The sequence below is a fragment of the Camelus ferus genome, chromosome 17, assembly GCF_009834535.1.
Source record: "Camelus ferus isolate YT-003-E chromosome 17, BCGSAC_Cfer_1.0, whole genome shotgun sequence".
Classification (NCBI taxonomy): domain Eukaryota; kingdom Metazoa; phylum Chordata; class Mammalia; order Artiodactyla; family Camelidae; genus Camelus; species Camelus ferus.
In genome coordinates, this window is record NC_045712.1 from 49,407,584 (window position 1) to 49,432,821 (window position 25,238).

The 25,238-nt window shown below is 44.9% G+C and overlaps 1 protein-coding gene across 4 annotated transcripts in view; it reads left to right on the forward strand.

Annotated features, from left to right (window-relative positions):
• Positions 1-25,238, forward strand: part of NEK10 (NIMA related kinase 10) — a 152,805-nt gene that overhangs the window by 17,204 nt on the left and 110,363 nt on the right. For all 4 annotated transcript variants that reach the window (XM_032459417.1, XM_014561306.2, XM_032459418.1 and 1 more), the window contains 3 exons: positions 10,394-10,524; positions 12,181-12,279; positions 24,136-24,220. In XM_032459417.1, the coding sequence (XP_032315308.1) occupies positions 10,394-10,524; positions 12,181-12,279; positions 24,136-24,220 (315 nt within the window). The remainder of the gene's footprint in view (positions 1-10,393; positions 10,525-12,180; positions 12,280-24,135; positions 24,221-25,238) is intronic.

Here is a 25,238-nt window from a genome sequence, read left to right on the forward strand (position 1 = left end):
GCTGTGGCTAGGACTTCTAATACTATGTTAAATAGAACTGAAGAAAGTGGGCATCCTTGTCTTGTTCCTGATTTTAGAGCTTTCAGCTTTTCACCATTGAGTATGTTAGGTGTGGGTTTGTCATATATAACCTTTATTATGTTGAGATGTGTTCCCTACCAACTTTGATGAGGGTTTTTATCATGAATAAATGTTGAATTTTGTCAAATGCTTTTCTGAGTCTGTTGAGATAATCATGTGATTTTTATCCTTCCTTTTGTTAATGAGGTGTATCACATTGGTTGACTTGTGGATATTGTACCATCCTTGTGACCCTGAAATAAATCCAATTTGATCATAATGTATGGCCATTTTAACATATTGAATTTGGTTTACTACTGTTTTGTTGAGAATTTTTGAGTCTATATTCACCAGAGATATTGGCCTGTAATTTTCTTTCTTTTTTTTTTTTTTTGTAGCGTCTTTGATTTTGGTATCAGTGAAATGGTGGTCTTGTAGAATGAATTTGGGAGTGTCCCTTTCTCTTCAGTCTTTGGGAGGACATTGAGAAGGACAGACATTAGCTTTTCCCTATATGTTTGGTAGAATTCCCCTGTGAACCCATTTGGTCCTGGATTTTCGTTAGCTGGGAGTTTTTTTAATTACTAATTCCATTTCACTGTTAGTGATCAGTATGTTCAGATTGGCTGTTTCTTCCTCACTCAGTCTTGGAAGGTCATATGTTTCTAGAAATTTATCTGTTGCTTCCAGATTTTCCAATTTCTTGGCATATAACTGTTAGTAGTATTCTCTTAGGATTTTCTGTATCTCTTTGATAATGCTTGTTACTTCTACTCTTTCATTTTGTATTTTCTTTATTTGGGTCCTCTCTCATTTTCCTTAATAAGCCTGGCTAAAGGTTGATTAAATTGTTTGAGTTTTTTGTTTCTTAAGGTAGGCCTGTATCACTATAAACTTCCCTCTTCAAACTGCTTTTGCTATGTCCTGTAGACTTTGGCAGATTGTGTTTTTATTTTCATTTGTCTTGAGGTATTTTCTGATTTTTCTCTTTGATTTTTTTCAGTAACTCTTTTTTTTAAGTAACATGTTGCTTAGTCTCCATGTGTTTGTTTTTTCCATTTTTCCTCCTGTGATTGATTTCTAGTTTCATACCACTGTGTTTGTAAAAAAAAAATGCTCGATCTAATTTCTAGTCTCTTAAATTTGTTGAGACTTGTTTTGTGGTCTAGCATGTGATCTATCCTGGAGGACATTTCATGTGCCCTTGAAAATGATGTGTATTCTGCCATTTTAGATGGAATGTCCTGTAGGTATCTGGTCTGATGTGTCATTTAAGGCCAGTGTTTTCTTACTGATTTTCTGTCTGGACAATCTGTCCGTTGATGTAAGTGAGGTGTTGAAGTCCCCACTGTAACTGTTAATTTCTCCTTTTATGTCTGTTAGTATTTGCTTTATATATTTAGGTGCTCCTGTAATAGATGCGTATATGTTAACAAATTTTTATCTGCTTCTTGTATTGATCCTTTTATCATTATATAATGCCCTCCTTTGTCTTTTTTTTTTTTAAATAAACTTTGTTTTAGAGTCCACTCTGTCTGATATGGGTATTGCTACCACAGCTTTCTTGTCATTTCCATTGCAGAAATTTTTTTTCCATCCCTTCACTTTCAGTCTGTATGTGTCTTTAGCTCTGGAGTGCATCTCTTATAAGCAGCATATAGATAGGGCTTGTTTTTTTTTTTTTTTAATCCTGTCAGCGAACGTATGTCTTTTGATTGGGGCACTTAGTCCACTGACTTTTAAAAAAGTGATTGTTGATAGGCATGTACTTATTGCCATTTTGTTAATGGTTTTCAGGTTGTTTTTGTAGTTCTTCTTTGTTTTCTTTTTCTTTTTGTTTCTTTCCTTGTTGTTTGATGATTTTGTTTAGTGGTAGGCTTGTGTTCCTTTCTCTCTTGTTTTTATATATCTATTGTAGATTTTTGATTTGTGGTTACCATGGGGTTTATAAATCTACTTGTTTTAAACTGATAATTTTCTAAGTTTAAACACATTCTAAAGATCTACAGTTTTTTACTCCCCTCCCCCCGTTATGTCTTTTTTGATGTCATAGTCTACATTTTCATGTTTATCCCGTAACTGTTTGTTATCATTATAGTTCATTTTAAAATTATTCTTTTTAAAATCTTTATACTAGCTCGCTTAAGGGGTTGGTCCACAGTCTATGCTATGTATTTGCCTTTGCTGGTGGGATTTTTTCTTTCCTAGAAATCCCTCTTCTTGTAGGCTCTTCTTTTCCACTTGAAGAAGATCCTTTGATGCTTCGTGTTTTAGTACCGATGCACTCTTTTAGTTTTCGCTGTCTGAGAAGCTCTTTCTCTCTCCTTCAGTTGTGAATGATAAACTTGCTGGGTAGAGTGTCCTAGGTTTTAGATTTGTACCTTTTCCTTTCTTTAAATGTGTCATGCCGTTCTTTCTGGCTTGCAAGGTTCCATCAGAAGAATTAGCTGATAGCCTTATGGGGGTTCCCTTGTATGTGACTGTGTTTTTTTGCTTGCTGCCTTTAGAATTCTTTCTCTTGCACTTTTGCTGTTTTAATTATATGTCTTGGTGTGGGTTTCTTTGGGATCATCTTGTTTGGGACCCTCTGTGCTTCCTGTACCTGGACGTCTGTCTCCTTCTTCAGGTTCAGAAAAGTTTTCAGCCATAACATCATCAAGTACATTTTCAACCTCTCTCTCTCTCCTCCTTCTGGGACCCCTGTTATGCAGATGCTAGTATGCTTGATGTTGTCCTAGAGGTCCCTTGCACTGTTGTCATGTTTAAAGTTTGTTTTTCTATTTGCTGTTCTGTTTCAGTGATTTCCATTATTTTCCAGATCCCTTATGCATTCTTGTGTATTGTGTGCTGTTTATTCCCTGCTTTGTGTTTTTCATTTCAGTTACTGTTCTCTTCAGCTCTGATTGGTTGTTTTATGTTTCCCAGTTTCTTGTTAGAATTGTCACTGTTTCATCTTTTCTTTTCCCAAGTTCAGTTAGCATTCTTATTAATAATGCCTTGAAATGTTTATCTGGTGAATTATTATTTGTTTCGTTAGTTTTTTTTTTTTTTTTAGATTTTTTTCTTGTTCTTTTATTTGGAGCAAATCCTTTGTGTCCTCATTTTGGTTAACTGTCTCTGTCTCTATGAAATTAGGTGAAACAGTTACTGAATCTGGTCTTGAAGGGACGTCCTTGTGTGGGAGTGTCCCTGTGCAGGCTGCACGTGCCCAGTGGCTTTGGTGGGAGAGCTAGATCTGCACAGGTCACGTCTTCCCGCAGGGTGTGCTGACAGCCATCACCTTGCGGGGAGGTGGGGCTGGAGAAGGAGAGGCCAGAGCCAGAGCCAAGTGTGAGCTGGGCTGCTTCTGTGCTTGGTGGCTGTCACCGCTCTTTTAGGGGCTGGAGTTGGGACCCAAGTTGCTGGAGCAGAAGCCCGGAGGGTCAGGTCTGAGCTGGTCTGTTCTGTCTAAGTGTGTACCCTCCCCCTCCCAGTATCTGCACCCTGCCCCAGAGGGGAGCCTCACTGGAGCAGGTGGAGCCAGACTGGGCCCCCTCTTTGGGTTGAGTATGCACTGGGCTGGCCCTGGCAGCTGGTCAGTGCTGGAGACAGCTTCCGATCCACCTCCTCTGCAGAAGCCGGTAAAGGCTGCCCACTGAGGATGCTGTGCTGGGTCCAGGCTGGCTCTGTCCCCCTTGTGTCCAGGTGTGCACCCTCCTCAACTACGCGGCCTTCACTCTAGTGCAGGCCGTGCTGGAGCGACAGGGGTCAGGGCAGCGCTCGGGGTGGCCCCGCTGTGCGCTGGGGCGCTCACGGGAAACCAGCCGGAGCCCGGGCAGTTTCTGTCTGCTTCCTCCGCCTCATTCCTGGGAGCAAGCACGTGTTGTTGTGCTCTTTGTGAGTGGAGTGTCACCTTCTTACAGTCCTCCTGTAAGTCCCACTGTTTTTTTTTTTTTTTAATGCTGAAATACTTTAATATCCACATCAGAAAGATGAATTTTGATCTTTCTCACAAACACGAACACAGAGATTGCCTCAGAATGAATCATAGGCCCTAATTCAGTAGTAAAAATGATAAACTGTGAAACACACCTGAATTCCATAATTGTGTTGGCACTTACTGTCAAATCTCAATTGTTCATGTATCTGCACTTTTGGTATTTTCCCTGTCATTTCCTGTTATCCATCATTTGGTTACCCATGGTTACCCCTGGTTACACTGAGGGACTCATCTTCCCGGTTTTGGACCCCAGGGCTGGGGCTCAAACCAGGAGATCCCTGGGAGGATCTCCGAGCCTGTGACATCCCCTCCTGTGTGTGTTCCCTCCTGGGGGCACAGGTCGGCCCGTCACTCCTCCTTCCTGCCCGACCCCCTGTGGCCCTTTCTTTACACCGGGTTGTAGGAGGGGCTTCCTGCCGTCCTCCAGGTGGTTTTCAGTGAGAATTTCTCTACAGGTACATGTATTTTTGATGTGTTCTTGGTGGGAGGTGAGCTCTGCGCCTCCTATTCTGCTGTCTTTTAAAAAAAAATTTTTTTTTATTGAGATATAGTCAGTTTACAATGTTGTGTCAGTTTTGGTGTACAGCACCATGCTTCAGTCATATACATATATTCGTTTTTGTATTTTTTCCACCGTAAGCTATTACAAGATATTGAATATAGTTCCCTGTGCTCTAAAGTACAAACCTGTTTATCTATTTTATATATATTAGTCAGTGTCTGTAAATCTTGAACTCCCAGGCTATCCCTTCCCATTTCCTTTCCCTCCTGGTGGCCATAAGTTTGGTTTCTATGTCTGTGAGTCTGTTTCTGTTTTGTAAATAAGTTCATTTGTCTTTTTTTTAGATTCCACATATAAGTGATATATGGTATTTGCCTTTCTCTTTCTGGCTTACTTCACTTAGAATGACATTCTCCAGGGACAACCATGTTGCTGCAAATGGCATTATTTTATCATTTTTTATGGCTGCCTACTGTGCTCTCTTGATCTCCACCTACAGCTTTTTTGTGTATTTGTTTGTAGTGGAGAATAATTGTCTAAGGATTTGACGGCATATTAAGGTCAAACATGACAGTTCCTACACAGAGGCGCATGCTGTGTGCCCCATGCTTCCCCTGCGTTACCCTGCTTCATGACCAGAGCCCCACGGTTCCCTCAGATTAGGAAATTGAGGCACAGAGAAGTTAAGTGAGTTTCCCAGGATGATACAGTCGGTTAATGGTAGAATACGGCTCTAACCCAAATACTCTGTCTTCGCAGTGTTTGCCTCTGACCACTGAGATACCTTTTAAATGACTTGGGAAGTGAAATTACAGTTCAAAAAATAGATGAGCTTTGATTTGAAGTAAGCACAGCCTGAAAATATTTTTTTCTCCTCTTGCTTCTCCGTTCTTAAGGCTGCAACCCCGTCCCCACCCCGGGAACTCTCTTCTCCTCGCCTGCCCGTTTCAGTGTCACTACTCTCGGTCTGTCTGCGCGGTCTTCCTGGCCCACGGTGTGCTGATCGTCGTGAGCGGGTGCGCCACGTCAGTCCATTCTTTCTTAGTGAGGGAAGCAGGCTGACTCAGCATAGTTTTGGCTGTGGTTCCCATCCCTTCTCACTGTGCATCCTAAGATGTAACCAGGATGTCAGATATTCCAACTTTTTGCTTTTTCTCAAATTTGACCTTCTCCCAAGTTTCTTTCCTATCAAATTTTAACTCTTTCCAAGATCAAGATCTAATGACAGCACCTCCGTAAAAAAGGTTTCCTTTCTCTTCCATTCTAGAAGGGATTCCTCTCTTGCCAAAGTACCTTCTTTCAACATTGTAGCATCATTTTCTTCCTTGCCTTGGAAACATATGTCTACATGTCTCATTTCCTGACAAGATGGTCTATTTCCCGATGCTAGCAACTTTGACTTTAGCCTCCGGTTCACTGTATCCTGTATTCGGTGAGTTCTTGGTCAGTTTTTGCCAAATTGAATTGTAACTTAAAAATTCGGTGACCTCGTGGGCAAGTGTAACCCTCTGGCCAGGGTCAAAGAGATATGTGTGATGAGTTTTGGTTCTGCTTGTGCAGCTTTGAAGCCCACACTCAGTGGATCTGTTGTGCCTCCTTTCAACGCCACTCCCTTGTTAACACCAGGCCGGCTTCATGAAAGTGAATTTAAGAGTTTCCTCCCTTTAACCAATTTTAGAATTTGCAGTTTGTTGTCTGAGAACTTCACACAGTGTGTCTTTTTCATCATTTCACCATTCAAAAATGCGTGTTTGCAATGCTTGAATTATTCAGAAAGTAGATAGTTCTGAGAAAAAATGAAAATAATAAACAGCTTATTTATACAAAGATCCCGAGGGTCACAAAATTCATTCTTAATTCTATTTATAAAACTTCCATGCAATTTTAAATAATTTAAATAATAAATGTTACTCCGAACACCCTATTCTTTTTTCTGTAAAATAATGTGGAGATATTTATAGAAGTAAGATATTATAGTGAATAAATCAAGAATTTATTTGTATCTTGATTGCTCCAGAAAGAACATAAAGATATATAAAGTGTTTAGATTATTATCAAAGAAAAGCAAGGCTTGGAAACAAAGCAAAGTCAGAGTCCAGAGGAAATGCCCATCAGAGAATGCTAGTTGGCTACACATTAGGCTTGCAGATTTTTTGCAGTCCGTTTGAAAAAGGAAACCTGGGATTAAGGCCCACTCACCTGAGTTTCTGTTCTCACAAGACCTGGCCTGTCCTTTGATAATGAGCCAAGATGGCCGGTTAAGCTGTTGCAGCGGAAGTGAACCTCATGGGTTTGGGCAGAGAATTGCAAAGAGCTGGGTGTGCTTCATCTGAATCTCTTTGGAGCCAGGCCCTCCCCTCACTGTCTCCTCTTGTCCTGTCTTCCCCGCGTGTCTCTGCGGACCTTGCTTCACCACCGTAGGGCCTGCTGTTCTGCAGGACCGTTCTGTCCCGACAGAAGTGGGGCCAGAGACACACTGAGGGGGAGGGGCCCCTCCATCACAGTCCCGGCAAACCGAATACTTCGAGCAAAAGAATTGCCCAGGGTTGTTGAAGCAAAGGAAAAGTACAAAGCTGGTTGGAGGCTTCATCAGAAGTTTTGCTTTCGTGAACCTTGAAGTAATTTGCCTTGAGCAGGAATTCAGTTTTTTTTCCTGCACTTAAAGCCATAGGGAATGAAGAAATTGGTGTGCAATTAGAAAAAAAAGATGAAAGAAAGAAAATAATTCATTACAAGCCCATTAGTTGCCTTGAAATAAAAGAAGTTTTGGTAGATGCTGTGGAAGGAAAAAGCAGGAGGCACTGTAGCTGTGTTCTGAGGGGCTGGGTGTAGGAAGGGGGTGTGGCAGGTGACAGTCGTGAGACCCAGACAAGTGGCACGGACAGTGGCGGGATGGCTTTTGAGGAGCAGGAGGAGGCTCGTTCTCTGCGTGCTGCCCGCCTTCTCTCTCGCAGGCAGGATTCTGGGAGTTGTGGAGGCAAGGGGCTTTGAAAGCCCTTGGGCCTGGAACACCTGCCTCCTGCGTGCTGCGTCCCTCTGTGTCCCGTGTCGCACAGGACGGTCCACTCACTGCTGCGACTTCATGCCCAGCATCATTTGGGTGATCCCATCTCATCGTGTCATTTGGAAGGACAGATTTCATCTACTTAGTGGATTCATCTGTGCCATGGGAATGATTTTGAGGACTAAAAGAATTTAAAGCACTTAGAATTATGCCTGGCACATAGCAAGTGCTTTATAAATTCCAAGTCACTTAGTTTTCATAATAACTCTAAAACTACGTACTACTGTTATTATTTCTATCGTAATGATGTGGAAACCGTTGTGCAGGGAGATTAAGTAACTTTCAAGATCATGCAGCTCTCAAAAAACCAGTTTCTTCTGTAGAGCACAGGGAACTATGCTCAATATCTTATAATAACCTTTAATGGAAAAAAATATGAAAACGAAAATACATATGTATATACATGACTGGGACATTGTGCTCTGTACCAGAAACTGACACATTGTAATTGACTGTACTTCAATTAGGAAAAAAAACCAAAAATAAAAAGATCATGCAGCTCTCAAAGAGTAGATTTAAACCCAGGGCATCTGGCCCAGCATTTGTTCTCTTAACCACTGAGCGTTACTGCAAGTGCCCATGGCCTGTTGTCTTGTGGTGGTTGTGGACTGGCCCACTGAACTGAGATAGAAATGTAGTTTTATAGGATGTAAGATTTATTTTTTATTACTATTTTTTAACTTTTTTTTTTTTTTTTTTTTGAGTAAAAGTAGATTTATTTAGAGAGACACACACGGGGAAGGAGGGGTGGTTAAGGTGAAGGGAGATACACTCCATAGACAGTGCCGGCCCTCCCAGAAGGCCGCGAGCACCGTGTTGCTAGTTTTTATATGCTAACAAATGAGAGGATTATTCCAACTACCCTGGGGAAGGAACGAGGATTCCCAGGAATTGGGTCACTGCCCACTTTTTGACCTTTCATGGTCAGCCTGGGAATTGTCGTAGTGCTTGTGGGTCTGTCATTCACCAGCTAGTACATTGCAGTGTGTATAATGAAGCTCAGGGTCCACTGGAGGTTGGATCTCCCACCATCGTGGGCCTCCAGGTCTCCTGGGAGTTGCCTTTTCTGCCATCTTGGTGCTAATTGCTGTGTCCTTAAATGCCTGTGTCCTGCCCTCTTCCTTCCCATCTCATTTCCTCCCCAGATAATTGACTCCCATCATCTTAAGTGAGTGCAGAGGGGCAGCGGTCTGTCTTCTGTGGCTGCTTCCAGGCTTAGTAGGGGCATTGTCCCTGCCTGTTGGGGAGTAAAAATGTCTGAATGCCTCATCTAGGGGCCCCAGGGGAAGGACAGCTTCCTGTGTCTTGAGTCCAAGGGCGGCATGGGCTGGAGTCTTTGAATAGCTGTCATCTTGATGTGGACCTCCTTCTGTAAACCTCCTGTGAATCTTTTTAAAGATGAAGCGCCTTTGCAACAGCGTCAGTACAGTAACTGTCTATAAACAAGAAAAGACAAAAGGCACAGGTAAACGCCTGGTTTCACTATAGTCGATAAAGAGACTTGCTTACAGTAACTAGAGTTACAACTGATTATATTGAATTTAACGTACCACATAATCCTCATACTTTCTTTTACTGAAAACACACAGGCTGTAAGATTTATTAATAATTTTGAGACTTCAGCTGTGGCTGGCATGTGATGAAGAAGGGTTTGGGGAGGGGTTTGCTATCTATTAAACAATGTCCTCATTATGATGTGTCTTTCTGTAAGCTGACTGCCTTACGGGAAGTCCGAAATGTTCTCTTTGGATAAGGAAACAGTGTCTTTCTGCAGATTTCTATCAAGTACTTTGATAGACGAGGACCACAAGTACAGCATATTGTAGCTTTATTTGATAACTATAATATTTAGCACAGCATGACTTAACTGAAAAGAGTAGTTTTTATTTAGTTACATTATGCTTTCCTGACTTCATCTGTAATTAGCTAATTACAGAACATTCCTCACTTGCACTGGGGAAAGAATGGAGAACTTGCACTTTGTTCAGCTTTACTGTGGTACAAGAAACAATTCTCAGGGCTAGCCCCAATTACAGGTTGGTTAAGTGAAACTATTTGAATACGGACAGTGTCACAATTTATTAAACATTTACCAGTTCATGTTGTAAATGGGGGCATACTCAAGTTGTTATAATTTAAGCAAATTTTTACTTTTCCTATGGTGAATTCTGTATTTTTATGACTTTTATAAACATGATAGAGGAATTGAAACATTCCGACTGATTAAAAGTGATGGACTCTTCTTTGCCATTATACCCCTAAGTCCTGGGAAGCAGTGTGTGTGATTGATGAAGATGAATGAATGGAGGTGACTCATTCTCAGTTTGGGGCTCCACTCCAGTCCACAGAGTTTCCAGCTGCATCTGTGAGCTCCCTGTTTCCACTGCACATTTGAATCACCCAAGAAGCTTCAGAAGCGCCTAATGCCCAGTCCTCACCCAGACCTGTATCCCTAGCAGTGTTCTAGGTGCTAAGGATACAGCATTGAACAGAAGTAGGCAAGCTCCTGCTTCAAGCTGACATTCTAATCAAGGGAGACTGAAAATACATCAGTAACTGTAAGACGTGACAGGTGGTGTTACAGGCTATGGAGAAAAAGCAGCATAAGATAAACACTTAGGTCAAGGATATCTAAAGCTTGGTAAACCCCTGCCCCACATTCGGCACAGCTGTCATGTTAGCCGTTGGCTGGGGAAACACTTGTTCCCTTCATTCCCCCTCTTTTGTGACTTCCTTTATCCTCTGCTGAAGCGTCATCCTCTCATCCTCTGTGCCTCTGTTTCTGTAGCTCCCAGCCATTAACTTCGAAAGTGCGCAGAGCAGCATGACGAAGTCTGAGCCCGCCATCGGGGCGGCCGGGCACAGGGCTCGAGGGCAGTGGCACGAGTCCACGGAAGCCGTCGAACTTGAAAATTTTAGGTAAGAAAATCCAGTAAGTCCCTTGCCTTCCCAGCCTATCCTCATTAGCCCAAAGATTTATTTCAGTTTGGCGCAGGAGCTAAAACTGAAAACCCACTTTAAAATTTACCAATGGGATTCCTCCTTCAGTAATTTAGATTAGAAATAGTGTGTAAATGACAGGCCAAGTGGCTGCAGGTGAGACTGACCTGGGAGTTTCAGGACACCTGGCTGACATCATTTGGCGTTTGCTCCATGAGGAAGTGGCTCAGGTTGTTGACTGGCTAGGCTGACTCCAAGTTTTGTCTTTAGCTTTTGGTCTCTCTGTATCTTGCAGCAATGAGGCGGCATAAAAAAAGCTACTCCTGTGAACAGATGTGTTGGCTGACGACTGGGGTTGTCAAAACAACGAGGCTTTCAGTCCCTCACCTTTCACACAGGAAGTGTCAGCCTCTGTTTCTCTCTCCTGTTGCGTGCAGACCTTTTAGAAGCTGTGCATTCTTGTGGCCACCACCCTCCTGGAGCTGCTTCTCTCGGTTTTACAGTGTGTTAAAGTCATTTGGCACGAAGTGCCATGTAAATAATGAATTGACATGAAATCTCAATATAAATGTTTTAGAATGATCATTTATCTATTTATTCGGCCTAGGTTTCTTTTCCCTGTCATTTTATGACAGTGAATTCAATAGTCCACAAATGTTTCATAATACCACATGAATTCAAAATTTTCAAATACACGTTTAGTGAGGAACACAAAATTCTTTAAAAACTGTTACGTATTCAGTCTGCCTGTGTTCATTACTAAGAACTGTGACAGCCCTCACCTGCCTAGGGTAGGGACACACAGTCCAACAAAGGCAGAACAATCCAAACAACAACACGAGACTCCAGAACCTGCCTCTGAGGTGGTATGTTTGTGTAATTCCAGCGTTTTCAGCCTAGATCTTAAAATTGATCTATTTTCATGTGCACAAAAATATTGTATTATATATTTTATCACTGTGACCCTTTTGTGTATTATCTCTTATCCTTTTCCAGTTTTAAGGTAGAGTGCTTTGGGGGTATTTTTAACCTCTCTGATGGTTGTAATATCTGGGAAAAACAGCTGAGGCTAGACTATCTCATGACTTTGTTACACACACACACACACACACACACACACACAGCGACCACAAACCCTCTCACAGGTGAAGGGCCATAGCCTGTGTTAATAACTCCCTGTTATCTACAAGGAAATATACAAGGCATCCACTGGTGTTAATAGCAGTAGCAGCCCGCGGGCTGGGTGGGCGGCAACGTGACAGGAGTGACAGGAGAGACACTTCTCTGCCTCTTGCACAGCTGTCTGGATAATGTGCCCAATCATTGTCTCTCTCCATATGCTCTTTTCTTCCCTCTCACCAGTTTTAGTTGCTAAGTATCTGTAGGGAATAATTTAGTTAATCGGTAAAATGAAATACATATGCTTTACTATAATCTTTATTATTAACTTTGTAATTGAATTTCTACTTCCTGTTTTAACAGCTGATACTTGCCTTTCATGGTACCTTCAGTTCCAAGAGTCCTTCAGTGTTTGCATGCATATGGGTGATCTTTCTCTGCGGTGGTAATTTTGAGGCATCCTAAATAAGTTTGTTTATTTTATTACAAAATGCTTTTCTGTCTCTTTCATCTCAGTATAAACTACAAGAATGAGAGAAACTTCAGCAAACACCCCCAGCATAAACTCTTTCAGGAGATTTTTACAGCCTTGGTGAAAAACAGACTCATATGCAGGTAAGATTGTCCCACAAAGGACAAAGACACTTCCCCAAGAATGGCATATTTTATAATCTTACTTCTAGCAGATGGCTTGAAGTTTCTAAGATTGAACATAATGCTGAAAGGATAAAGCAGAGCAGAGGGCATTTCAAAGGAGGTGAATGAGTAGGCATTGCGGAGGGTCTCGTTAAAATCACTCTGCTTAGGTCTGAATTGAGCTGAAGTGGATGATTGACAAGGCAAATGGGAAAACACCCAAGTTACACTGTTTTCCTTATTTCGAGTTTGGATACTCAGGAGACATTTACTTCAGAGACATTGGGTAGCACTGTGGCCAACATCCTCATGGTACAGTTTGGCAGTCAATACAAGCTTCGATTAAATGGGCCGCCTCAGCCTGGACCTTGGGGAAGGGATGAGTGTGTGGCATCCAGCTGCAGCCCGGGGGCGACGTTTCTTCTGAGGACCAAATCAAATGTTCGTTCCTTTGCTCTCCTCTGTCTTAACCCAGGTGCAGAGAAGGATGAGCTAGCAGGTCCTCTAGGTTCTCTCTTGCAATTACCAGGGGTTTTCAGTGAACCTCTGACCAGTGCTGGGTTGCAGTCAGGAATGAATTTTCTGCCTGTTCTGGGCTGCTTGCAGTGAGAGCTAGCTGTGCTGCCGCCAGGCGTGAAGGAGGCTCCCCACAGTCTTCCGTGGTGGGACCTGGCCGCCTTCTCTTCCCAGGACGTCCAGACTCTCCCCCGAGCACTGAATGAAAAGGCTGTGAAGAACCTTGAATCTTCTCCGGCACTTTGGGACCTGGCTACATAATTTAGTATTGCATATTTAAGTATTATACAGTGACTGCCAATTACTTTGGTTTATTTGTTATATTTTTTGGGGGAGGATAATTAGGTTTGTTTATTTATTTATTTTTAGAGGAGGTACTGGGGATTGAACCCAGGACCTTGTGCATGCTAAGCATGTGCTCTACCACTTGAGCTGTACCCTCCCCCCCAAATACATTGATTTAGTTTAAAACAATCCAGGGTTGGGACTGCGTTTGTCATGCCTTTGTACTTGGTGTAAGCAGATCTTTATTAGACCAGCTCAGAGGATACAGGAAGCCCAGACTCTTTACCAAGGTTACACAATTGGGTCACAGCTCAGGTCCTGACAATACGCTCAAAAGAGTGTTGAGAGATTAACTAACATTACAAAGGACCTGAAGTTGTCCTAGACTGTTTCCTCTTGAGTTTGAACAGAGTGGAGCAATAGTTAGTAGCAGGGTGGCCATTGGGAATGGGGTTGGGAAATGAAGTTCTTTAATTTGCTTTGAAGACAGCTATCAGAGGCGCCTCGGGGGATGGCCAGTGGGCCGTTTGTTGGGTTGGCACGTAGCGGGAAGGCAGATTTCCTGTACTAAAGATGTAGGGACCTTACTGTGTCTCTATTGGTGCAGGAATTGTTAGGGGAAATAATTAGGTAAGAGTTGGCATCCAGCAGTTGAAAAAGATCTTAACAGTTCTAAGTCAAGAGCTCTCTTGTCAGGACCTTTTCAAATTCGTAGTAATTTATGAGGCATCGTAGATGGGATGGAGTTACTGGCTTGCAACACGATCAGTCCCTGGAAGTCTTTAAACCAGAAAGAGACGATTGTAGGTCTCTTTGCTCTCATAGTACAAGAGGAATTTAGGAATGCTGAGCATCACGGGCATCCTTTTATGTCATCCTTTCACTGCTGACAGATTGTTATGTTCAGTTCTATTCTAAAAGCAGGGTTGGGTAAGATGGATTAAGTAGCAAGGTCTTCCACTGTTTCTCACCCCACGTAACCTCATTTGTTTGGCCAGAGCTACCTTTTTTGTTTCCTCTCCCTCTGCCTGTAGACTCATGGAAAAATTCCACCTCGGGGCCTTGTCTGGTCTAGCTCCCTGTCCTCTTTCTTTGTGAACATCAGATTTCATGTTTACTGGAAGGCTTGGATTCAATTCAATAGACAAATTATTGAGCATCACTATGTGCAAAGAAGAGAGGGAGCAAATGGTGGAAAAGGAAGAGAGGGTGAAACTACAAGATGAGTAGGACATGTGGCCCCTTTCTTCCTAGGGACTCACCCTAGTCAGCCAAACAGGTCTCCACTGCCTCAAAGGAAAATATGGTAAATACAAACCATATAAAGACAATCAAAGAGTGGGATGAGACTGGGGGGTGTGGACTTTGATCTCTGATCCAATTCTGGTTGGAGACAAGACTGGCCGTATTGAGGATGTTGGGCCATTCAAGTTTTCCCTGAGGATGTGGCCGATGGGGAGCTTGGTCTCGTCTGTTTACACCTAGTTGATGTTGTTTTTGTCATCTCTCTCCTGTTTCACTTTCCCCAGTGGAGTCTTCCCCTAAGCCACACTGCTGGATCCCTTTTTCTAGATTCTTTTCCCAAGGCTGACCTGTGATTGCTCCTTTGTTCTCAGAAGCGAGATTATCAAGCAGCATCTGAAATGAGGCAGATTTGTTAATCCAGGGTCAGATAAGGCAGACACCTCAGGGTAGATCTCAAAGGGCAAGTGACGGGGTACCATCCCTGAGCCTGGGGTTACTCCCGGTTACATGTGGTAATGAATCCTGGTGTGCAGCAGGGTAGGGAAGCAAAGTTTCATCGTCCAGCTTTGCTTTCTGCTGTAACATTGTTGTTCACGGGGGAGCCTGCTGTTAGAAAGTCAGTCCACCTCTGTTTCATCTCATCTGCCTGTGCGGCAAAGCACAAAGGGTGCTTGGTGTCCACGGTGGGGTTGTCAGGAGGTTGTGCACGGAAGGAGGCGTTGTCACGAAACTGACACAGTTCCAGCTCACCGACCACTTATAAAACTGACCTCTCCTCCAGTATCTCGTCTGTGTAACTGTTCTCTGAGACCCTCTCTGTCGGTCCATTCCCTCTGATTGCCAGACAGTGTGAAAATTCTGTGACATGTGATACAAGTAAGAGGTAATCTACTTGTGAGATGAACTGGTGAGCCTGGCTGAGGATGCAGCATTTCATGAAGTTGCCGCAAGCGATGGTGCTGAACTGATGGGGTCCTGACGAGTGAGGCGCTGGGGGCATCGGACCCCTTGACGCTTGAGGACCGGAGTGTTGAGAAGGAAGGTGACAGGATGGAACTTCCAAAAAGCATGTCTTGAAGAACAAAGATGAGGAGAGGCCATTAGGAAAAATTGATGGATCTTTCTAACATGTTCGCAAAAATGAGCCTCTTTATGCTACAAAAGGAAACAGTAAATTCATGGATATTGGGTCATGTGATATGATTTTGTCAGAAAACAAATGCCAGACAATGTCAGCAGAACCCATTAGTTATTAGGGCAGAGTTGCAATTATAACTTACACCTTGTTTAAGATAAAATATATCTTAGTTTCATAATATATTTTTAAAAATAATATTTTAATTAAGCCTTGTCCCCTGCTATTTAGTGTGAAATATGGAGTTATTTTAAAGTGAATTCACTCAAATGGCCTCTTCCTGGTATGATTACCCTAGAATTGCCAGGATATCGCTTCTTCCCCCACCATGTTCCAGGTTCTCTGATTTCAGTTTAAAAGAATCCACTTGATCTAATAAGCATGACCATTTTTTGTCCAAAAGTGCAGTCACTTTTCTGATAGAACAAGTTGGCATCCTTATTACTTTACATCACACCTCCTGACGTATCTGCTGCAAATTTGCAATATTTTGGAAACGAGTCGGTCAGAAGTCTACGTTGGGAAGCCAGCTACACTCTCCACAAGTGCTCAAGGACTGCTTGAGCCCAAAGCATCACAGTCCTGGTCGAAATGTTACTGAAAGCATTCCAGGAAGTTCACAGAAGCCTCTAACTGAGAACCTGCATAGTTATTTGTTTGCCATTCAGACCTTTGCTGTCCGTGTCCACACTGGGACTTAGGCTGCAATGCAGGTGACCCTGCTTTTGAGCTTACCTGATCTTCAGCCTTGGCTGTCCAGACCCTGTCACCGGGGATGAGAGGGGAGGACCAGAAGGGAGGAGGAAGCAGCAATCTCTTCACTGTCTTAAGTTTTTTGGCTTTTTAAAAAAATTATTATTATTATTTTTTAGTGGGGGGAGGTAATTAGGTTTACTTATTTTTATTTATTCCTAGAAGAGGCACTGGGGATTGAACCCAGGACCTCATGCATGCTGCTTGAGCTATACCCTCCCTACTTAAGTTCTTAAAATAGATGAAATTGATGGAGAGATGCGCTTTCTGTGATTTTTATCTCAGCAGGTAGAGAGGCTTCCTCCTTCCAAGGAAAGGAGAGGCCTGGTCACTTTGGGAAGGTCTGCCAGATACTTCATACCTCCCTAGAGAGGTCTTCAGGTCAGCCTCACAGATGAGACAGAAGTAAGGGTCCTTTGAGATCCCCACGGTCTCAGGTTTGGGCCTCTAGGTACTTAAAACACCTTCTGATGGCCAGGGTGGAGCTCCAGCTCCTCAGCTGGGTCGCACATTTCCTGGAGGTCTTGTTCCTTCTCGGCCTCATCTTACCCCTGCCCCGTGCTTCCTGTGGCTCGCCAAGGTCAGGGCGAGCCCTCTGTTGTTTCTTGAACAGCTATTCTCTCTCTCTCATCTCTGAGCCTTGGCCCGTGCTCATCCTTGCCTGACGCCTGCCATCCCCACCTCTTCGCCTTATTCGCTCTCTGGCCCCCACGTGGCCCTGGGGCCGTGTTCCTCCCGCTGTGCCCTGAGCTCTCGGACAGCACGGCTTGGGCCTTTTGCTCCCATTTCAGGCCACTGACACTGGCTTTATTGGGTAGTGTGGAGGCTGAGAGTCTTCATAAAGTGGAATTTCTCTGCATTAAATTTTTTTGATCACTGTACAAAATTTGAAAAAAACAAAATTATTTAAAAAAATGGAAATTTACCCTTTATACCACTCTTAGAAGCAGCTGCATTAGCTCTGGCTATGTTTCCTTGCAATCTTTAAAAAAATTACATACTTTTTGCTTCTTATGTGAGAGGTTATTATGCACATACAAAACTGTATTCTGCTTTATCCCGGGTAAAATCCGTTAGAATCTTGCCTTCATGTCTCCCTTTTGTTCACAGCCTTCAGTGTAGGAAGGAAGAAAATCAGCTTAAAGACTCTTGGATCCCATGTAGTCCTCAAGCGAATAATGATTCTTGATTAGCCCTTACATTTTGATTCCTCCTAAAATATTATTTAGAGTGTATCCCAAACTTATATTTGTGTATATGCACATACACGTATATGTGTATATATACTGAAAAATGTTATCCAGTTAGAGGTGGAAGGGACCCTGAGGACAGAATCCAGGCCACCTCGTTTGATAGACGCGGTAGCTAAGAGGCTGAGGACGAGCCCAAGGTCCTGAGGCACAGCCTTGGCTGGTTCTCTTCTCATCTACCTAGCTGATTGCTGGTTCCTCATTAACCCGAGTGTACTGAGAACTGGTTTTCAGGTCCGCACCACAGAAGAATGTCACCTCAGTAGTCATGTTCTCTCTTTTCTGCTGTTTACCACTGCTTCTTGTGAAACTGATTCACTTGGATGTCAAACAGTCAGGGGATGAAAATGTCCCCACCTCCCCGGAAAGGACTGCTTGTTCTTTGGCCACATGAAAGCCCCAGAATCAGCTTTAAACGTGACCAAGTCCGTAGGTGGCAGCTTCCCATCAGTACAGGAGCTTCTGAGAACCAGGTAAGAAGCTGGAACACATCCAGGAACCACCTTTCCGTGGCTAACATCAACCGGGCCCCAAGTGTCCCTGCTTATGAAAGTCCACCCCTCCCTCAGCTGCTCGTCAGCTTTGCTTTGGGAGACTGTCAGGCATGGCTGTCTCTTGTTAGAAATTCGTCTCTCGTTTCATGTATTGATTGGTGGATGTCTCTGGGCATCTCAAAGTTAACGTGCCTAAAGCACACTCTGACCCTTGACTCTCTCTGCTGTTCCTAACAGCTCATCCAAAAGGACCTTTCCAAAATCTGTCACATCGTGTCAGTCCTCTTCTTAAAGCCTTCCCATAACTCCGGAATCAAAGTCCAAACCCCTATTCCTATTGGACAGAGCTGCGCAGATGGGCTCCCGCCATCTCTCTAGCTTCAGCTCCTTGCATTCTGTCTTTGCCCATTTTGTTCCAGCCCCCGAGGGCTTCCTTGCACAAACCAGCGCACTCCTGCTCAGGAGATACTTAACTTAGATACTTAACTCTTCTGCTTTGACCTTGACTCACTCTTCAGTTCATGCTAATCTTATCAAGGAACCCCTCTCTGACTCTCCTAAAGTAGCATACCCAGGACTCCCGATACCCCTCAGCTTTGTTGTTATTCACGGGTCACCACTGATGTGCGTTTGTATTTGTGTGTATTGCTGGTTGGTCTTCCCCCCAGAAGGTAACCGCTCTGAACACAAGTGTGTGGTTTCGCCCAGGCGGTTGTTCTGGGTGTGTAACAGTGCCTGGCTCCCAAGGGGATGAGTAAATATTTGGAAGGGTCCTATCCCTGAGACTTCCATCAGCTCTGTAGAAGAAACACCTGGAGCAGTCCTTTTTTACTGAATACTTGTCTGATTTTTGGGACCAGCATGAGCCATTGGATGGGCTTCTGACAGGGTGCCAGGTTTAGTGGATGACACAACCCATTAAGAATGGTAGGACAAGTCAGTAAAAATTCCTGTCATGTTCACTTATAATTCACATCTTCATGTGTGTTCTTATTTCTTTTAAGTTGCGCATGTCTGTTTTGATGTGACTTTTAACTTTTACAGCTATCCAGAAAAACAGGACTCTGCCTTATAGAGTTGGAGGTCATATTTATTTTGAAACAAGCTTGACTTCTTCCACTTTTTAAATTTTGAGTCAAAGGTGGCAGTTTGCTGTTTTTGTTGTTGTTTTGTAATGAAAAGGGCACTCCAAATAACACCTGCTCTGAAGATGCTGCCTTTTCTGGGTAGAGACAGACGAGGTCATGACCTCTGGCATTTGCATCCGCCCCTGGATGGAATTAACCCCAGACCACGTGACTCTCAGTATTCAGACCGCAACTCCGTGACTGGCATTTACATGAAGCGCTCACATCACATGTCGGTTTCTTCTACTGTGAGACCCCTCCTGCCCTTCCTCTGGTGGTGCCATTTCCCCTCCTCTTTTCTACATGGGTACCAGAAACTGGTATCCGATGCTGCAAGTGTTACGGCAGGCGGTCATGGCCAGGGCGGTGGGGGCCGGCCACGCAGCCGTGTCCGAGCAGTCCTGTGAAAGTGGTGGCAGCCGTTCAGCCGCAGGAGGGGATAAATCCCTGCCTGCTCACGAGTCTACCACGGGGTGGCTGCTGTGTTGGGACACGTCATCCAGGAAACACTGTCCGCCGGCAGACGGGGTTTTCAGCGCGACCTCAGAGGACCCCTCTTCACTGTGCTGGACACTCCCATCCCCACAGCAGATGTACTTAAGAGTTCCTTGCTTTCGGTCAGGATGAGGATGGAGGGGACTCATGGGGAGAGCACTGGCTGGGGAGTCAGGCACCCAGCTCGGTTACCTGTGCGCAGCCTCGGGCCAGTCACAACCTCCTCCAGGCCACAGTTGCGAGACAAAGGCCCCTCGTCCTTATAACCCATCACTGTTAGTCTCTGTAATTCTCTGCTCACACTAAACTCAGTGTGTTTCCTTGTCCCCCCGCTCTTGGCAAACAGCGCTGTATCATCTTACAGGACATGCCATTCCCTTTGAATACCAGGGCTCCGCCCAGTGAGCCACGTCCTTGCAGGGGGTTAAGGGCTGGGAGCCAGGGAGGGAGCTCAGTGCTCACAGAGGAGGACCCAGAGGACTCGGACACCAGGAATTCTATTTACATTCACAGCAGCGGAGGCCAGAACCATGGAGAAATATTAATAGCTTTGGGCCACAGTCCCCAAATTGCAAAACAACAAAAAAATGCCATTTGCTTGAAACAGAACTTTTCAACTCTGAGACTTTTCTAGAACTCTTCATGTATTTACACTCCTTTAGTAGTTTAAAAATTCTGAAATTCTTTTTTTTAATTTTAATTTTTAATTTTAATTTTTTTAAATTGAATTATAGTCACTTTACAATATTGTGTCAATTTCCAGTGTAGAGCACAATTTTTCAGTCATACATGAACACACATATATTCATTGTCACATTCTTTTTCGCTGTGAGCTACCACAAGATCTTGTATATATTTTCCTGTGCTATACAGTATAATTTTGTTTATCTATTCTACATATACTTGTCAGTATCTACAAATTTCGAACTCCCAGTCTGTCCTTTCCCACCCCCCTCCCCTCTGGCAACCATTGACATAGAACACAAACTTGTGGAATTCTTTTTTTTCAGAGGTGAGGAGAAACAAAAAAAGGTTTCCTATTTATTTTAATATGAAAAAACATTGGGAAGGTCATGGATTTCCTCATGCAGATTGTATCTACTGAACAGGAAAAATCCCAAGTGCACACATATTTGCAACATGAGTCGACTCTTAGTATGTCCCGTGGCTTCGCCTCTGAAATAACGAAGAGCAGCCGGATTAACCTCAGGAGGTCGCCAGCAGCTGTTGTAACTGGATGGTTATTCCTGTTAGATCTTTGGGATGTGGTGTCTGTGCCGCACTCGGCGGGCTCCGCGCTATCTTTAGCTGACCCAGCACCTGCAGGGGAAACCGGTCATGTGCCCGCTCCCTACTTACAGGATGAAAGGTGTTCTCTCTGTAACGGGAGCCTCCAAATAACCACCTCTGACTTGCCAGGGTTCCCACAGGTGATCGTTTTAAATTCAGAATGTCCTTCAAATCTGCATCGTTTTCCCCCAAGGTCAGGAAGTCAGGATGAACTCCAGTGCAGCTTCCCAGCATGGCCTGGGGTAGTTCTGCCTGGCTGGGTTGAGCCCTGCCTCTTTTTTTCAGAAGAAACTGAGCGTCGCCCCCAAGGCACAGGGGTCACAGTCAGGGTGCCCGGGCTGGAGGCGGGTGGCTGTGGTGGGCGGCTCCTCCCAGGAGCCCTGGTGGTGGCAGGAGGAGTAATTCTCAACCAGTGATGCTCGTGGGACATCTTGCTCAGCCTTTGTCTGCAGAGCCAGGCCTCGCTGAGGGCTCTAATTTATAAGAAGCACTGAAACCTCTTTGGGAATATAAGGCTATGGGAAAAGCACATTTCCAAGTTCCTTCCCATGAGCTAAGTTAGTGGATGGAAGGAGCAGCCAGTGGCTCGGGTGCAGTGGGGTAGGTGGGGGGCACCTCCAGGGACAGGGACCACAGACGCTGGTCCTGCCGCCTAGGGAGATGTGCCTTGTGCACTCAGGTTTGAGATGTCCAGGTCTGGGACCAGGTTGAATTTCTCAGGATCATGGAGGAGTCAAGGCTGAATTCCCCACTAGAGGTCAAGGATATTGATCCTTGATTGATTGATGAGACAAGCCAGGCGAGGTTGGCCTGGGACCACAGCTCAAGAAAACGCTCCGCTTGACTGCGGGGCAGATCATTAAAGTGTCTGAACCTTGCTGGGCATACAGCCAGCTCAGCTGTGGAGGTGGGAGAGGATGGGAGAAATTATGTGGATTCTAGCCTGAAACAGCTTCCGTTAGCTTCCTCTGTTTTTCTTGGCTGTGTATGGAATTGCAGACACATTTTGTTTCAGGTTTTTGTTGACATTTGCACCAGGTGCCCGTGTTGGGCTAACTTGGAGGGCAGTGTGAAGCACGTGTGCCCCGGCAGGGCCCACCTCCCGCAGGTGATGCAGGGGCGTACCCGGCCGTCACCTCTGTGCTCGGCGGTGCTCAGCCCCGGTCCTCAACGAAGGAGTTCAGTCCTGCTGCACTGGCCGCTTCTGTACCATGCCACACACTTCGGTTAGAACAGCTACTTGTGACTGGCCTCATGTCACGTCGGAGGACATCTGCGTAATTGTTTGGGAGGTTCCGGGGTGGCAGAGTCACAGGAGGCTGCTTCATGGGAAGCACCAGAGGCCCAGGCTCACAGCCCGGCCAACCCATGTGATGGGGTCGGTGTGGCTAGTGGGGGCAGGGACAGGGGCCTTGGTGGGAGATGGGGTCCGAGATGCAGCCCAAGGCCTGGTCCTGCAGGGCCTTGTGGACCTGGATGAGGACTGAGGAATGTGTAGTAGGGACCCCCTTGGCCGACGTGAGAAGGCTGAAGTGAGGACAAAGTGTGTCTCAGGCTCTGCAATTTCCAGCAAAAGGTGGTGGTGGCTCGAACCAGGGTCCTAGTGGACGGGGGAGAAGTGGTCAGACTGGGGAGATGCTTTACAGGTAGAGCCGTCAGGATGTGCTGAGGGATGGATGAAGGATGTGAGGGAAGTGAGGAGGCAAGAGCAGCACCCCAGATTTGGGTCTAATCGGCTGGATGATAAGGCTCGTGGGGGAGTCACGGGTTCCATTTCAGACGTGCTAACAATTAGACAGAGACTCTGGATGCCTCGGGCTCCAGCCTCCCTCGGGGCTCTGCCTGCCCCCCTCCACAGCACAGGAAGCCTCTCTGAAGTTACTAGATTTGAAAATATGTCCTTGAATGGCAGTGCAGTGATACCTTAAGTTAAATATTTCTCCAGAAACCTGCTGATGGCATTTTGGATATTAGAGATATCCAATATTTGAAGCAGAATGTTCAGTAGTTTTTTTTTTTTTTTCCTCTCTGAATAGGCCCAGTTTCATTAGTTGCCTACATGCTTGACTGTAGAAACACCTTCCACTTCTGTCCTGATTCAGCTTCTCCACTGACTGTTCTGATGAATCTCTGTGTTTGTCTGTTGGTCCATATGGAGCCTGTAGTCACGTTGCTGCTCTGCCCAAACTCTTATTCCCTCCTCCCCATTTCGGTCATGGTGCTTTTCTGGTCAGTGGCGCCGCCCTCTCCTGCAGGCACAGAGCCCTGGTGCCTGCGGATTTGCTCCCACATCCTCTGCTGTGACAGCAGTTCGGGGTGAAGGAAAGCCCAGAGTGCTTGCCCCCCTGACACGAGGTACAACTCACACTGCAGAGGGCCCCGCTTGGCTTCTGCCCTCCCTCCTCCCCTCTGCCCCCCAACTCCCAGGGAGTCCCCCAAGAGCGGGCCCTTAATCACTCACGTGCACACCAGTCTTCATCTCAGAGTCTGCTCCTGGGGAAAATGAGCTAAGAAAATGCTTCATCACAATGTTTCTTACAACGAGCACTGAAATGCCCTGGGGGCTGCAGAGAACCCCCTAGAGGTGTCATGGGATATTTTCAAATTTCAAGGAAAACAGCGATACACAATACCTGTCAGACACAGTGCGAACCACTCAAGGTGGTTTGCAATTCCCACGTTGGATCGTACTGCCCTCCTTCAGATGATGGCAGGTTTTCTGTAGCCAGGTTCTCAGTGGTTACTGCGATAAAAAGGAAGTGTCCTGTGAAAATCAGGCAGAGGAGGAAATTGAGATAATGGGGCTGGGTCTGATCCCAAGGCTGGAGAAGTTGTGTAGCATCTGCAGGTGCTCACAGCTCATTAGTAAGTAAGCCTGGTTAAGAGTAAAATTAAAATAATTTTCTCTTAGTGGATGCATATTATTTTTTCACATGGATATCAAGTTACCAGGTTATAAAGTCTTGTTAAGTTGGACCCTTTAGCTGTTTCCTTTGATCAGAGGCTGCTCTGAGTCAGTCAGGGCCCAGAGAACCAAATAACTTGGGGGGGCCTCTACTTCATATTGATAATGGAAGTTTCTGTGTGTTTGGCATTAAAATGGGTCAAGTCCTCGAATACCGCATAACGGTCCCCGTTGCGGACTGTTTGAGATAAGCTACTGTTCTTCCTCCAGACGTTTTTCATTCGCCCTCTCAGTCTTGTGTTGTTCGTGAACAAACATGTTCTGTCTTTTCTTTTTCCAGAGAGTGGGTTGATCGAGCCCCGTCTCTCCATTTTCTGAGAGTGTTAATTTGTCTGAGGCTGCTCATGAGGGATCCATGTTATCAGGTTGGTTGAAAAAAATAAAATTTTTTTCCCCTTGTTTCAAGATGAAAGAAACTGGCGGGCTTTGGTTTGAAACAGAGCTTGGTAACTTGTTTTCTCTCTCACAACTCAGTAGCGCCCACGTTTGGGAAGTGTCTCACCTGCTATTTAAAATGATAAGAGAGAAGTGATTTGATGGGGACAAAAACACCTGTGTATTTCCACGGTGTTACCTCTGGGGTGACTGGGTGGGACTTCCGGTCTGTGTTGCTCTTCCCAGTTCGTTATCAGTGGCCCCCTCGTGCTCCCCAGCAGGCCTCCGTTTGGGTAAGAACACTGTATATATAACATTAGTAAAAGTGTTCATGAAGGAAGGTGGTTTTTCACAGGAGATCTAGTTTTTTGACCTACAGAAGTTATCAAGATACTTGCCTTAGAGATGCTCTGTTTGCTCTGGAAATTGATGGTGCTTGTGTCCCACTGCTGGCCGTCTTCTAAACTGCTGCCTTTCTTAATCTGGTTCTTGACGGGCTGGAACAGAGTTGACTGGATTGCTCTCTAAAGGAAAGAATTCTGTGACCTCCTTTGTTTATGGGATTTTTATGACCGAAACACGCATTTAACCAAATCTCCCCTTGACTTCCAGTCCCTCCATAGACGGGGATGCTCTCCGAGCCTCTCCTCCTGGCAGTCTTTCCACAAAGAAGAGCAGTTGTTTAACATCTTAAGCTGCCAAGAATTTTTGGCTGAAGTCACAAAGCAACGCTGGGTTTTACTTCAACCTACGCCAGCGCGTGTCGGCAAGGCGTCGCCCTCGCTGGGCATTCTCTTCCTCTCTTTTTGAATCAGCATCGCAGGAGCCACGGGCGGCACTATTCCAAACCATCTCAGCGTCACAGCCAGATGCCTCCTACCCCTGTCATTGTCATCAGATTGCAGCATTTTCCGTGTTACAGGCAAAACGGAGGCCAATCCCAGCAGGAGCTCTCTTAAGTTCTGTGTTGCTTGAAACATTGGACTTACAGTGCACCTTTACTGTCCT